General features: G+C 40.7%; 1 protein-coding gene across 10 annotated transcripts in view; it reads left to right on the top strand.

Moving 5' to 3' along the window:
- Positions 1-4,678: 4,678 nt before the first annotated feature.
- Positions 4,679-15,972, top strand: part of grid2 (glutamate receptor, ionotropic, delta 2) — a 260,165-nt gene continuing 248,871 nt past the window's right edge. For 4 of the 10 annotated variants that reach the window (XM_088376626.1, XM_088376619.1, XM_088376624.1 and 1 more), the window contains exons 1-3: positions 9,162-9,329; positions 9,873-9,931; positions 13,014-13,113. In XM_088376626.1, the coding sequence (XP_088232752.1) occupies positions 9,308-9,329; positions 9,873-9,931; positions 13,014-13,113 (181 nt within the window). In that variant the 5' untranslated portion in view covers positions 9,162-9,307. Of the gene's footprint in view, positions 4,922-9,161; positions 9,330-9,406; positions 9,610-9,872; positions 9,932-13,013; positions 13,114-13,654; positions 14,362-15,972 lie in introns of those variants that run through there. The other 6 variants (XR_015858677.1, XR_015858676.1, XR_015858675.1 and 3 more) reach the window with 4 other exon arrangements.

The raw sequence follows: 15,972 nt of genomic DNA, 5'->3' as shown, positions 1-15,972 counted from the left end.
CTCTTTATATTTGTCTGCTGGCATCTTGGCGCTATTTATGTTGATGTGAATTATGGAGATTCATTTAGACAAAAGTAGTCATGTGGTACCAATGGACAATTCTAATAAACTATAAACCTTTTTAGGGGCTGGTGAATTTTCGCTACCCGTGGCAGGGCTCGTTCCTCATTCAGTGTATTGCATATATAATGTGTGGGTTGCCATGTTGGTGCCCCCTCCCTGCTGTCATCCCTTACTTCACATGAATGCATAACACATTTTGGCTGGCATTTTTAGCCCGGGCATATTTCCGTGTTTGAGGTGGGAGCACTCTGTGTCGTTGTACTCACACACACGCACACAGACTCGCATTGCCCACTCGGTCCTGTGTCTCTGTACTTGATGAAGAAAAAAACCCGGGGACAAATTTATTCCTGTGCAGGAAGCAGATGGTTCCGAACCACACTGATCAATGATCTGCACCATTCGACCCACTCGCAATCTCCGCCCTTGTCCTCCAAAATCCACAAAACCATAACAACGAGCCTTTTTGCAGTTGCACAGAGGAAAGTGGCGCACTTTAATTGCAGCCACCATTCTCTGACTCTGCCTATTTATTTATTCCGCTCAGCCCCTCCGCTCTAATCCCATGCTTAGCACATCCGGAACCGTCAATGTGCAGTCCAGCTGAGATTTGACCACTTCTAATCTGTAAACGAGACAGATGTTGTCACACTGACATACAAGTTTAACACACATTCTGTGATGCTACAAAACATTGATAAACATTGTAGAATTTGACAGAGCTGATCTTTGGCCTGCATTGACAAAAAATATATTTTTTTGCCTATTGTTGATTTTGGTGCCTTTTTTGCATGTGGCACTGTGGTGTCTTCTTATTTTGATGTATATATTTTTTTCCAGCATGTGTACTCTGAGTAAGAAGCCTGTTGTGCGTTTATATAAAATGGTTAATATCATGACAGTTGTTCTTGTAATAAATTTAATGTGTGACTTCCTGTATACTGGCTCCCATTTAAAAAGCGGAATATACATTCTGAACACAATATAGGAGGGTGTGCACACCTGTGCAACCTCATTATTTTTGTTTTGTTTTTACTTCCCTATTAAAAAGACTGAAAATATTTAGTCAAGTTGCACTCATTACAGGCAACATTAATGGTGAAAAATAGATATGATTTATTCTGGTCTTGTTTTTTCATATCCACCAAAACTGGCATTCGAAAAAGGGTGTGTAGACTTTTTATATTATTTTATATTTATATTATAGTTGAACCCAAGAAATGATTCGACTTGCATGTTTTTTTTGTATTTTTTTAACTTGTGACTTGCACATAGGCGACGACCTTCCACCTCTGCTATTTTTAAATATTGGCGGGATGATGTTGTGGAAACATCACTAATTTAATAGGCCATGCTGGGACTGCAGATGGAGGCTTTTCTTTCACTTTCACACGGGAGGAGGCTCAGCTTCACACGCAGAAATGCGCACGGTCAGAAACAGCGAAGGCTCGTGGGAAAGGGGGTAGACGATCTTGAAGTCGCTCTGAGGAAGGAGTGCAGCAGTGACAGCAGCCTCATTTGCTGCATGATTATTGACTGGCCTGTTGTGACTGAGAGAGGGGAAGGAAGCTACACATGCACACACACACATGCACACACCCACAGAGTTTCATGCTTAAACCAAGCATGCAGCCATATGGCTCTTGCTAGTTCAAAGTCAGTCTGTGTGTTAGATGTCACCATAAAACAAAGTCAGATCGTCATTCCATCACCTTCGAGTCAACTGTCCATCTTGATCTCATTTATCCGTTACACGGGAAGATGATTGTGGCAGCTTTTGTAGTCATCGGGCATCAGATTGTTCAACAAGATAGCATTTGATATTTTATGACATATAAAAATAATCCTAAAGCTGTTCTACTTAAATTATCATTTCATCTACTCAGCAGTACGGTGTAGCTCATCTGCCTCACAGTTCTCAGATTTTACATTCGAAACTTTCTTTATGTATTAAGTTTGTAAGTTTGATTGACATTTTCCTGTATTTTCTTTGTTGGACTGACAAGCTTGTAGATAATCAGTGACCACAAGACTGCAAAGCTAACATGTCTGGTTTCACACCTTCACACTGCATGCGCAAGGTTGTTTGCATCTCATAACATCCAATATGCTGTGCGACTTTCGGTGTAATCAACACAAGATTTATTACATTTATCACGCTGTAGCTGTTTTTTTTTTTTTTTATCAGATAACAAGACAACATTTGAATAAGGCGCTGGCGTGACGGTGACTTCCTCCAAAGGATATTAAGATCTGCTATGAAATATGGCTTTTATTATTTTGGCTCCCATGATGATGATTTCCTCATCCGTGTACTGCAACGGAGAACATCAGTACAAAGTGGATGGAAGTGACTTGTGTAGGCTTTATTTTGTTTTTCTATCAGGTAACTACAAAAGCCAATCACTCTAAACTGGCACGTTACCATGTTCTGGTAATAAGCAAACTAGTTGTGCTAAGGCTCATCAAATCCAATGCAAATTTTATGTCCCTTGCATTTTAACAAATTAAAGTGTGAAAATTGTACATTGCTTAACTTAGAAAGATATAGGGGTGACAATTTGATTAAACTCATTTTAGCAATCAAACCATTTTAGAGCTGAACTTTCTTTGTTCAACTCCCGCACATTTTTTTGCTCATTGAAAGATTTCCATTCTTGCTTGTTCTGCTAGAATTGGAGCATATTAGTGTTGGATTCCTTATTTTCTGTGGTCTCACTACAGATTTGAGTGGCTTTTTTAAAAAAAAAAAAAATGATGCTCCACTTCCGTTGTTGGCAAGCTCAATTTGTTCCATTTTATACCACCATTGTGTCGCATCTTGCCATTTTCTCAACTTTCTCTAGCACTGTAATTTTATCTCTCCTCTTCTCCAGCTTTGTTTCTGTCTGTACTGTAAAGTCAGAGATGACTAAACATTTATGTAACTGGTCTTTACATTTTTCCCCTCTTGCATGTTTTCCGGAATGTGGGAGGAGCACCCAGAGGAAAGCCATGCAGACATGGGGAGAACATGCAAACTCAACACAGGAAGGCCTGAATCGCACCTCGCACCTTTGAACTGTGAGGCGGACGTGCTAACCAACGCGCCACCTCTTCTCCACTAAACTTATCCAAATATGCTTGGATTGAACTTGCGTCGTGTACTCAGAGCAGAAAAGGACCTGTGACAAATAGTTTCCAAAGTGCATCACCAAATTTATTTATATATTTATCTATTTTCAGAATTGAATAACAATAATAACAATATGGTAAAATGTCAGGCACCCAGAGGATGCGAGTCTTCTTTTGTTGTGTGTGCCGAGATTGTGTCGAGCTCAAAGTGGGCACATGAGTCAGGGGAAATAACAAGCAACCGAGAGGTCGGTGACAAGACGAGTAAATCTTGTTAATGGATCACCGCCATCCTTTTTTGTGAAGTACGTGTGTGCACGCCATTGTTTGTTTGGGCCATGTTTAGATTTACACCTTTGCATGAGAAAGCACAGCAAAAGTTGCCGCCGTGAAGGATGCGAATGCTGTCTCTGTTTTCCATACATCTGTAAATATTTAATGGGCTACTTTATTGCACCATTGTGTAGACAGGGACTTCATGGAATGCATAGCTGTAGTGCATAACCACTTTGACTCAGCCATCATCAAACATTTATCTTTCTTAATAATATAATGTGTTGCTGACTTGCTTCCTGTGTCTCAGTGGCTTGGCCTATTATTCTCTGGTGCATCTTTGATTGAGCCCTGTGCATTCTGCCTAGCAACAAGCAGCTCAGCAAACGCGTTGGTGGGGAAAAAGAAGTCAGCTCGGAACAACTACTTGGGAACAGCACAATTTATTGTTTATTTTATTAATTAGGGATCATGTATGTACACATGATGTATGATGACATTGGTTGTCTTGCGGTGTTGTTATTGATGGTACATATGGATCAGAGAGCGATGGATGGCAATTAAAGCGGATTCATTAGTCACAATTACGTGAGAAAGGAACAAAGATTTTGTGTTGGCCAACGTTTTGGCTTTACTTCAAACATCTCTCACGCACAGACAACCACCTCCCCCCCTCCCACATGCACACACACGAAAGCAATTCATTATCCTCATGAAAAACTTGGAGCAGATCTGTAGTGATGGAAGATGAAAAGGAAAGACATTCAAGTGACAAGCAGCGTTAAAGATGAAATGAATCCATGGCAAGACAAATATTTGTATGTAACCATAACCATAACCTTCACAAACATAATATATAAATCTGACCTATATTTTTTAGGATGTGTACAAATGGATAATTTCCTTATTTTCTGTCTTGTATGACAATCAATTGCTGCAGCCTCCAGAGTAAAATTGAAAATGTGTGTATGTACTATCAATGAATATGAGAAAAACACAAAAAATAAAACCTGACATTTTGAGTGTTGTAATCCACACACCCCATAAAAATATACACAAACCCACAAAAAACCCACAACAAAATGATTTTTTTTTAAAATTCGCTTTGCAATAAAAACAGGGACAACAACAAACAGGTAAACATAAAATTTGAGAAGCTACAAAAACACATCATGCATCACTAGTAACTATCACTAGTATCACTAGCAACTATATCTCCCTGTCACACCTGATTCACATGACCAGGGGCGTGATCGAGTTGTTTTCCGCCTACGTGTCACGCCGCCCTGCACACGCGGAAAGAGGAAAAACACGACTCGAGACGCTGCAAACTAGTCAGCATTAAGTTTGGGTTCTTAAACCAAAAGGATTGTGTTTGACAAGCGAAATGCATCGGACAAATTCTGGTGCGCGCAAAGCGGAAACTTCTGGCTGCAACAGCGTCCGTCTTTCTTCTGCACATTGAGGACAGGTAAATTGACGAGTGCATTAACCACGCTGGCAAAGTTAAAATCAGTAGGGGGGTGACGCGACCAACGGGATTTGTTTTTAGTCCTATTTTGGTGCTTCAGTTGCAGAAAGATGATCATTCGGCTCAGCACTGACCCTAAAACTCTGCTAACTAGTACAAAGTCAACAACACAAAATGAAGTATGGATGATCAAAAGTTTTTTTTTTTTTTAAATAAAGTCAGCATATTCTAAGACATTAAAACTCGTCTTAAAGCAGTAAATTTAAAGTGAATGTTGACTTTAATTAATTGTATTGTGATGCATGATGTAGTTCTTTTGCTTCTAGAATTTGTTTATCATAATTGTTGGTTTTGTTGCAAATGTAATGGAAAAAAAAAGACACCGGTCATTGTGGTTTTTATTTTGTGATTTTTTATTTTTTATTTTATTTAATGTATACACCTCCAACTCTTGGTCTTGATACTCTCTAGGCTCAGTAATGGCTTGGTCTCGGTTGATGTGGTCTTGATTACAAGACTAATCCTGTCTATTCTAACGAGTAACAAGTGACGAGGAAAAAAAAGGACACTTCTGGTTCCTGTCAGTTCTATCGGCCTATGTGGCAGTCATGATTGAGTTCTCTGCCTTGCAACAAGTAGTCACACAAATGTGTGTTTTACAAATGAAGATTCATGCTTTTTATTTTCTTGACCTATCAACTTTAGTGTGTTGATTTAAACTGCGATGGTGAGTCCATCCCAACCTTGTGGCAGTTGATATTGAGAGAAGGGTGGGTCAGAAGAATGGTAGGCAAGAAATCAGTGGGGAGGTGAAGTATGAGAGACAGACATGGAGGGTTACGAGGGGAAAAAAAACCACCCGAGGGAATGTGAGCCACAGCTGCGCTGAACATCAGCCAGCATGCTATTAATGCTGTTGGTGTGCGGGTGTGCATGTGAATGCTATTGTATTTTAATGTTGTGCGACTTAGTGTAAAAAACAGTCGGAGAACCAATGAACTATCCCCTCTTTCATCGCAGAAAAATAAAAGTTAAATTAACCGCAAGTGGATATCTTCTTGTGGTCCCTTATAAAAGGACACCTGCTTTTAGATTAGAGACCCCACAGTAAATTTAAAGGAAATCAGAGGAACTGCTGCGGCATATATATATATATATATATATATATATATATATATATATATATATATATATATATATATATATATATATATATATATATATATATATATATATATATATATATATATATAAAAAATGTGTGTGTGTATATGGCTGAATATGGTACAAAACATTTTTGGACTAAACATGGCAGCAGAGAGAGGTATGCACCAGCTGTGATTAAATTAGAAAAAGAAAGCAATGGCATTTTGAAAAAGGTGAACGCCGCAATCGATATGTAATTAGTGTGCTGCCTCACTTCACTGGACCTTCCACTCTGACATCTTCGTATGAAAAGACTCGCGTGCTTTTATTTTCATGTACTTACTCTCACGTGGCTTCATTACTTTTTTCGGGTAAATGACGCTTGAAGAATCCTAATCGCTTTATTATGAGCAAGACAGCCATTTTAGAGCTTTTTTTCCCTTTTTTTTTTTAACTGCAGTTTCGCGGTGAGGTTAAAGTCATTGCCGTTTATTCCATCAGGTTAAATGGGTGTTTAGCTTCTCGCTGAGACTTCAGTCATTAAAAGTAAGCGCATGAGCCTGTTGTGCTGAGAATTTTGTAGCATTTTGTACAAAAATGACTTGGAAAAAGTTTCTCATGAACCTCTTTTATTATGTGGGGGCCAACAATACTGATCAAAACATATTTAGCAATTTGATAAAAATAAAATATTACATTCATCCTTGCCAAAGTTATAATGTAACATTTTATTTACTTACATTTATTTCACTATGAGATGGATGACTTGGGATCTAAATTTAAGGCTCCTATTTTTGTTGCCAGCCTCGGCACAGTATGATAAACATTGGATGATAAATAATACTGATACCATTATGATAATGGTGTTTTGCTATATTACAAAGTACGCTGAGTTTAATGATTTGAAATGGATTAAGATAGACCCCCCCCCCACACACACACACATCAGTATAGTGTTTAGCAGGTATGCCTCACAGTTCTGAGGTCTGATTTTAAATTTTACCTCAGTCCCCCCCCCCAGTGTGGCACTTAAAATTCTCATTTCTGCGCAAATACTCCCACCTTTTCCCACAACATTGTAAATCACCCCTAAAAGTAAATATTGTTAATGGGTGTTTGTCTTAAGTGCCATACAACGACCAATACAGGGTGGATGCCGTCTCCCGCGTTAAAGTCAGCTGGGATGAGCCCCTAATGTGAGGACAAGCTGTAATAGAACGGCGATGGCTGCCTTGCCTGCCGTAGTGTTTATTTCAGCACCCGGGGTTTGGACAGCTCCGACTGCAGTACACTGCGCATGTCGTTCAGCACCACCACTAGGGGACAGCTCCTATACATGACTTGACTAGCGAGTTGCTCTCTTCGAATACTTTGGGGGAAAAAAATCCTTTGCGATAAGGGAGGAGGGGTAAAAGGGCGGAGTTTAGGCTTTGAGTGGTGAGATAAACGGTTTGATTGACACTCTGTCACCATGTAGCAGTATAACTCTAAAGTTGTACGAATCAAAAATTTGCTCGGAATGTCATCATTTTAGATTAATACCCGAGTTGGTCAGCAGTCATCTAAAAGACCAACACCGTTGATGGAAGCTAATGAAGTTGGGTGGTGCCTTCAGGGACTGTCTGCATTTGTAGTTTCATTCTATTTGTATATGTGTCCGTCAGTCCAACTGCTACCCATCCTTATCTGCTATCTATCAGCAAGAGTCCAATGAGGACGGATGTTGCCTTCAGTCAAAATCTGGCTTTACTCTTTCCGTCCATCTCTTCAAGTCCAATAGTTGCTCAGCTTCTGTTTGAAAGTAGCAAAATTAGGTTGTATTGGGTACATCTAGCTGAGTCTCCTGAGCTCGTGAATAGATCCTCAATAGAAAGATTTCCATCCCTAATTTATGTGACCACGACAAAACAGTTTTGTGCTCTCCTATTGCCTGCTATTAAGACATTCAAAGAACAGGCAGTGCTATAATTACCCTCAAGAACGTCCTCTCAACACCCGGCACCACTTCAATAGCATAGCTGGGGGCGAGGATCTTCTACCTCCTTTCTCTTGGTCTTACAATCTCACCACCACCACCACCACCACCACCACTTCATTTCTTATCTTGTGGGTTAACAGCATAGGGTGGGGTGGGGGTGGGGGGTGGGGCATAAAGGGATTTAATTTTATGGCTTACTTCAGAAGTCTTTACATGAGGACCAGACGCATGATTGAGAGGAGAATCTATAATTATTTAAGGGCAGGTGAAATAAAATTGGTGGTCGTGGTGTTGGTGGTTGGTCGTTGTCATAGTGATGTATATGTAAAAAAACATGATGTAAGGCCAAAGCTCTTTTAGACCTATCATCTTATCTTAATGTTGCATACATCTTGCTTCCAGTAAAAAGCCATTTAGCGGTATATGGGAAAGACCTCAAAAAGGAGAGTGTAGATTAGAAATCACCATAAAAACACAAAATGCGACCAAAGCTTGTAGCTGCTTATTAAACACTGCTTGCAGATTTTCCGCTTCTTTTTTGCAACACTTGTCTGCTCACACCAACACAAGCTTTTCAATGACTCATTCTCAGCAGATTTTTCATTGTTGGGTTTTAAGCTAAAAGCAACATTCAGCTGTTAAACATTCCTAAACTTCTATGACAACAAGGATCCACATCCAATTATTTGAAAAGCGGTAATAATTATTTGTTGCCATTGTTGTTGTTTGGTTGTTTTTTGTAGCCACCCTGCTCACAATTATATAAAGGCCCTTTTAATTTTTATTTTTTATATATATTTATTTTATATTGGGTAGCAATTAGGCCGGCAAAGAAAAACACTCTGTAATTGCTTTGCAAAGGCCATCAATGACTCTGTTTAAACGAAAGCTCGCGCACGCTCTCTCAAGCTCAAGTATTACCGAGTCACAATAATTTAATACTGAAAGCAGCAAAAAATTATATACGACTGGAAACAATGACCCGAAGTGTACCGCACATTGTTGATCTAAAAATACCACATTAAAGAGGCAAAGAGCTGTCACAACTATTACTTGTAATGGCAACAAAGCCCGAGGGGAGAGCCTCCGACGATTGCCGTTGTGTGTGTGTGTAAAGTTAGCGTCAGTTAGAATTGGCGCAACAGATGTGTGAATGGGTTTCAGAATAAGAGAACTCATGGGATGTGCAGTGTTAGCTGCCTTAATCTTGGGCGGTCCGTGCCTTGGTGCTCCGGAGCTGAAATTACGTGTGATGTCAGAAAATGTCACAAGGCTGCAAAGCATGTATGGGAAAACTTTTGAGTTTGAGGCCTGTGAGCTTAAACATTTGAGCTTTTTGTTGGTTTTGTGTCAGGTTGTCCCTGACGTGTACTAGTGTGGTGATAATATAGAACAGGGGATGGTACTCAATTAAGCGCAATCTAATTAATGAAGGATTGATGAGACTAATGTAAAAGGAAGGTTGTTGAAAGCATAGTGCTTAATAACTAGCACAAAAGTGATTGTTTCTCTTTCCATGATATCCCACGGGAAAATTAATTTTCAACTCCACTCATCCACATTGGTAAATGTAAAGCATTTGTGTAAATGTCTCGCACAAAGCTAGCCGATTTACATGCACTTGTACAACGCTAATAAGCAGTTGTCCGCTTTCAGCGTCCGCCCGGTTGACTTCTTTGTATGAGGCAATGAGCTGCTTTTATCTTTGCCACTTTAGAGGATTGCCACATTTTAAAAATGGAAGGCAATTTTCATCAACAGTTTGATTTCCACTGAAGGCTTTTATTTTGCAATTTTGTTTATTTTTCTTCTTTCTCTCCCACACAGTGACACGCTGCATGCAGTTCAGACTGGAAGGGGACAAGATGGGAGACGAAATTGTCATGGTAAGAAATAGAGCACAATCTCATCTTTGTGATGCTTATGTATAAGGACACAGGGTGGCCAATCAGCTTCAAGGAAATATCAATCTAAAATATATCTTGTTTTACAATTAAATGAAATATGTGGTTATGGTAAGCCAGGTATTGTGAGGCACACCTTTAATTGACAAATATAAAAAAAATATGAAATAAAATATTGGTAAGGCACAGAAAGTAGTTGACTTTGAAAATTAATGTATTTATTTTTTCACATTTTGTATTAGATGTAGGGCATTATAAACACAGAACTCAACCTTCATGACCTATTTCAGATAGGAAAGCATAAAATATCACCTCCCATTCAAACTGCTCCAAGAAATGAAAGCATTAAATGTAGATTCTATTAAACAGAGTAACATAACAATCCAACATAAAAGTACATCACCTGAGAGACATGTTTTGTGTCCCTGTGTTTGGCTTCACAAGAGACTATGTTGTATGATATACTTTGTGCACGCTGGCTCAGTTCATTGCTCGTCCTCGGCCCAACAATAAAAGATGCAGTTTTGCATATTCCTTTCCAGTCAAGGCTGTGGGTGATGTTGCCAAACCTCTGTTGGATTACTGCAGCAGGCTCTGAAGACAATCCGCAAAAAGGCGTTAACTTCCCTCATGGCTCTGAAATATTTATAGAATTCATATATGAAGTCGTTTTTGATATGTTTTCACTTTCCCCAAAGTTTTAGCTGTGGGGAGTGTGAAAATATCAGTCCACAAGGAGGTACAGTCACAGGTAAATAGTCAAGGGATTGCTTGACAACTTTATCATATGATGATGTCATACGATCTGCACAGTCGTAGTGGATCGCAGGTCTAACAAATTTGTGGTTATGGGCAAACCAAAAAAAATACTTTGAATGCTGCAATAGTGCAAATGGTTTAGCACGATGCTAAAAGAATAAAAGGTGTAGATGAAGGAAATAAAACAATGGCGTTGTTGCAAAGAGGCTTTTGATTCACAGCCACGCACATAAAATAGCACCTCCTCTGCCGAAGAATGCTGAAAACAGTTCAAAAGGGGTTAGCATGACTCAAAAGGAACACAAATGATTAAAAAAAAAAATACAGATTAATGAGAACATTAGAAAAGCAAGTCATCCTGTAATAGTGACCTGGGTCGTTTATTATTATCATGGAGTCAACTGGGAAGAGTAATGGCTATTGACCGTATTAGGCTTGAGGCTTCTGTTTCTACGGAAACAAGGGGGCTATTGCTTATTGTAAAAATCAGAGATTGTGTGCAGAAAATGATTTTAAAGTGTCATGTCATGGCGGGATCATCATTTTTTTGGCAATTTGGTTTGAGTCAACACAGATGGTGTATGGAATATTTTCTGGCTTTCGAGTCAAACATTTCCACACAAGACTTGAACTCCGCTGCGCAGTTGACTGAGCGGCCACCTCAAGGTTATGTCCGTCTCTTTGCTCAGTGGCAAGCCAAGCGTTTTATCACATGGCCGAGGTCTGAGGTCGGCCGGCTGGTTGCTTTTTTGCTTTGGATGTTTGGTGGGAAAAATAGGAAAGACCTTTTTGATCAAAGTCAAAATAAATCAAACTGTTACTCTCTGATGTAGGCTGTGGTTCCATTAGTGAGAATAATGTTGCTCATTTTAGCCCGGGAGTTTTTTTTCTTCCTTCTAGTACTGCTAAGGCAGGAAAATACATAATGCCACGACGTTTATTATTTAATTTTTTAGGTGGGGTCATTTCCAATGACATTAAATTCCTTCGTGTTGGAATGTTTATAATATGTGTTAAACTTTGATTAATGTGGAGGCCAAAAATTGAACTGCACTAATTGCAACTTGTGGCGTATTTTCTGTATTACATTGGTAAAATAATACGGCAACTGCTGTCTTGGGAAATGTTCATCATAAAAACACAAAAGGTTCACCCAAGAAATGTTGAACTGTCGGGTTGTTTGACTAAAATACAAGCATAGTCGCTATTGTTGTTTTGAAAAGCATGAATTCTTCCCTTTCGCATTTTTCGCCGTCTCCAGACACCCAAATAACAAATGATAATCAATAGCGCCACAAGAGCAGAAGCCAGACCAGCTTTGACGGTATTAGTGGGCCTATCACTTTTTCTTCTCCTTCTTCTTGTCCCGTTCCTTGAATGCGTCTGTGCGAGGCTAGCCAGCAGCTCCCAATCCTCCTAATCCCTAATCCAACGTCTGAGGCCGATTAAGAGGAGCCCTTCAGGGGAGGACGGCGTTGGACAAACACTTGATTGCAGATAGAGGAAGGGGGCAACCGGATGTCAGCAATGACTGATGGCTAAATCCTTGGAGAAAGTACCAGAATTAAAAGGTTATGCGGTTCTGTGATGTAATCTTTTTTTTTTTTTTTTTGCCTTAATGTACGGATTCATACGAATATTTTACCCGGTTGTTTTGTTTATGAAAGGAGGGCCATCTTCTTTCAAAAGTGAGTGAAAAGAAAAGCTCAGTAGCAGCAATGCACTTCCATAATAGAGAAGAAATGAATGTTTTTCTTTTATTCTTTAAATTTGGTTTGCTTGGCTGAGTTTACCCAAGAAAAAAATAGCTACTTTATTTAAAATGGAAGTACTTTGCAAACACATAATGGCAGCTCGTAACATCATCTCCTACAAAATAATGGAATGCAATTTGACACCGTGTTGAAACTGTTAAAAATGGTTAAAGTCATTAAGTTCATTCTGTGGTAATGCCACACCAGGTGGCACTCTTGTCTTTCTTTAGCCAATTCTTGTTTATATGTCATACAGAGCACAATAGTTGAATTAAAAATAAAAGGTGGCACCAGATGGCGCCGTTCTGCTTTTGTGCATTGTGTATTTTGAATACAGATTGCTTATTGCCCTTTTTGCCTGAATTCAATTGAAAGTCGCAAAATTCAATATGTGCGGCCATCTGCAGAGACTTGTTGATGGGAATTACCTTGTTCCTGCTGACTCTAACCGTTCTACAGTACGGTGACATTTTTGACGGAACAGCACCAGAGCTGTATGTAAACGTCTTCTCCCGCCTGTTGATTGGAATTCTTTCTTTTTCTTTTCCCAGTATTTGACTGGCAGCCAGTTGAGGGTTGATCCCGCTTCTTGGCGGAAGCCAGCTGGCATAGGCTCCAGCTCACCTGCGACTCCGTTGAGGATGGATGAAGGTAAGTCCCTGTTCCTGCTGACTCTATCCAACTGTCAAGTCTGCCTCTGCCTTGTCATTCAAATAGCTTTGTGGGCATTTGTTATTCAAAAAGCATACGGGTGACGACAATAGAAAATGTGGGGGACTTGTTGGTGGAAATTGCTTGTCCCTTTTCCTGCTGACCAGTGTACCAGGCACAGTCACCATCAACCTCTGATTTGTCATTAGAACAGTTTCATAGGCATAACTCGAACAGCACCAATTCTCAATGAGGGGAAGTTATTTGCCCTGAAGATAAATGAGAGAGAGAGGGAGTGAGAAAGAAAGAGAGAGAGAGAGATGATGGAGGGATGATGGAAGTGAGCATCCATGGTCCTCAGCAATGTAATGCCAGATCTCTCTGCCTCTCTCTCTTTCTTTCTCTGTCTGTCTCTCTTGCGTTCTGCTCTCTATCGCTCGCTAGCCCCCCCCCTCCTCACCACACACGCATACACACAACAGGCACACAACGCACCTCCCCTTCCCCATCCTCTCTGTGCGCACGCCGGGGCTTAACGCGAGTCCCCGCATACAGAGTGCGGAGTGCGGAGCGAGGCTTTGCGCATCATCGCTGCTTCTCCTCCTCCTTTTGGATCCTGCCACCCTGTTGTGGAAAAGCAAAGTGTACATTGTACACCTCATTTCCTGTTTTTCCTAGGAGCATTTTTTTTCTCCTCAGTTTGGGAATATGGTGTGTGTTCCAGCCTCGGACTAAAAGTGTGTGACAGGGAACCAATGGGGGAAATGACAATTCTGGAAGTTTTGGTGCTTGGATTGCTTGATTGAGTTTGGATTTTGCGTCGCGTTTGAAGAGCGTGCCGCTGAAGCTGAGGCATCGTAGGCTTGCAGATTTGTTCTCTCCTCCCTCCGCTGCAGCTCGCCGTCTGCGGCTTTCGCGCCTCTCCTTTTTGCCATGCGATGATTTAACACTGGGGAGGACCAGCACTTATCCCCCCCTCCTCCTCTTCTTCCTTCTCCTCTTCTTCTTGCATCCCCGCGAAGAGTGAGCTGCTCCTCACAGATGGACTAAAAAAAAAAAAAAAAAAACCCAGACTCGGCTTTTTCTTGGATTTGCTCTGCTTTTAAATAGGGAGGAGACTATCTATTCATCTTGTCAGTCCATCCATCTATTTGGACACCATGAGAGTTTTTCGCACTGTGTTGCTCATGGCTGTCATTTGGAGCCACGAGTGGAAGTGTGCGCTTTCGGACTCCATCATCCACATTGGTAAGAAATTTGGACCATTTTGTCTTGGTTTAGAAACTCAAATTATCCGTGCTTGGTTGTATTCTTGGGCAAAAAAAGATGCGTCAACTTTCCATTTTAACTTGTCCCTGAACTTGAATGGCACGCATCGCCTCGTAGAGGAAGGTGTCGTCTCTTTACGCGGGTTGATCAATAGAAAAGACCCGCAGGGTGCGACGCATCCCGAATGTCATCTTGAGTGATTGCACGATTTGTATTTTATTTTTATGATCAAAGGAATGGAGTAAAAAGGGTCATCTTCAAAAATTGCAGCGAGGATAGGCAGAGTATCCATCGCAGGCATCTGCAGTGCTGGAGAACAGGAGAGAGGAATAAATCACGTCCCGCCGTCTTTGCTGCCTCCAAAGTGTGGCACTGTTGCTTTAGAGCAGGGGGTGTGGAACCCAAAGCCCGTGGGTCATATGTGCCCTGCCACACCATTTCTGGCCAGCAATGCAATTAAAAAAAAAAAAAAAAAACGCGAACGATGATTTTGGGAAAAAAATAAAATAAAATAAAGCTTTTGATGCGTTTCACCGACAAGGGAATGAGGTGTTCCCCCCGCCCCCCCCACCCTGAGAGTGATGAGTGCAGTTTTAGATGCTGTGTACATCACGACGAAGTGGTCGTAGATAGTGGTGGGTGCGCATAACGATTGCACAACTTCAATGGCCTTGGAGACTGAGAGAGGGAGTGGGAGGGAGGGAGCGCACAAATGTGTGGGTGAGACACCATCATGATGATAAGCACCTGTCCATTTGGAAGTGTATTTGGACGGTCATGATAGCATCTATATTTCACTGGCTTCTGAAATGAGCTGATGGTGCGCAGGGGGAAAAAAAAAAAAGCACGGGCGATTTGATCCATTTATGGGGCCAATTTAAGCAGGTCCCTGGATGCAGGTTGTCAGGAGCGGAATCACTGTCAGGCTTATGTGGCTACAAGGGTCGAAATAGTGATGTGACTTGCAATATGCCCGAGTGACAATGAAAACGATACTGTGATTATTCCAATGATGATAATTAGGATGGAAGAGTAATTAGATTCTTTATTGCCAAACGAGGCATCAGGCAGACCTGCGATTATAACATCACAATATTTTATCAATGAAGTAGGAAAACAAAGAAGTTAGCTAACAGAATTGGGTAACGTTTTAACTCATCTTGATACGTTTTCAACATTATCAAGACATTTATAAATAATTTGTTTCATAATAACATGTGCTTGGACAAACTATTTTAAAAAGATGTTCAAAACTGTATTTGCCAAGAGAGGCTCCATTTGGACTAGTATTAAATTGTTAGCACATGGCGGTAGTAGTCCCCCCCACCCCACCCCATCTATGGTGGAGGTGTCACAGCGAGGCGAGGCAGACATCTCTAATCCTGCAGTTCAACAGATCACCATGTGACTCTGGTCTGATCCCAGCAGCCGCAGCGTGTTCTGCAAGTGTCTCGCCACACGACACGGAAGACTCATCCTTCTGACACGCATACATAGCAGCGTTAAAGCTCTTGGCTATAGAGACGCTATACGACCTTTCTCAGTAGGCTCACCAACAATAAAGCAGAACTGAAAGCAGTTGAAGGTTGA

The sequence above is a fragment of the Syngnathus floridae genome, chromosome 5, assembly GCF_059516105.1.
Source record: "Syngnathus floridae isolate MCC-2025c chromosome 5, RoL_Sflo_1.0, whole genome shotgun sequence".
In the NCBI taxonomy this organism is placed as follows: domain Eukaryota; kingdom Metazoa; phylum Chordata; class Actinopteri; order Syngnathiformes; family Syngnathidae; genus Syngnathus; species Syngnathus floridae.
Note: the sequence above shows the minus strand (reverse complement) of the source record. Positions and strands in the feature narration are given on the sequence as shown.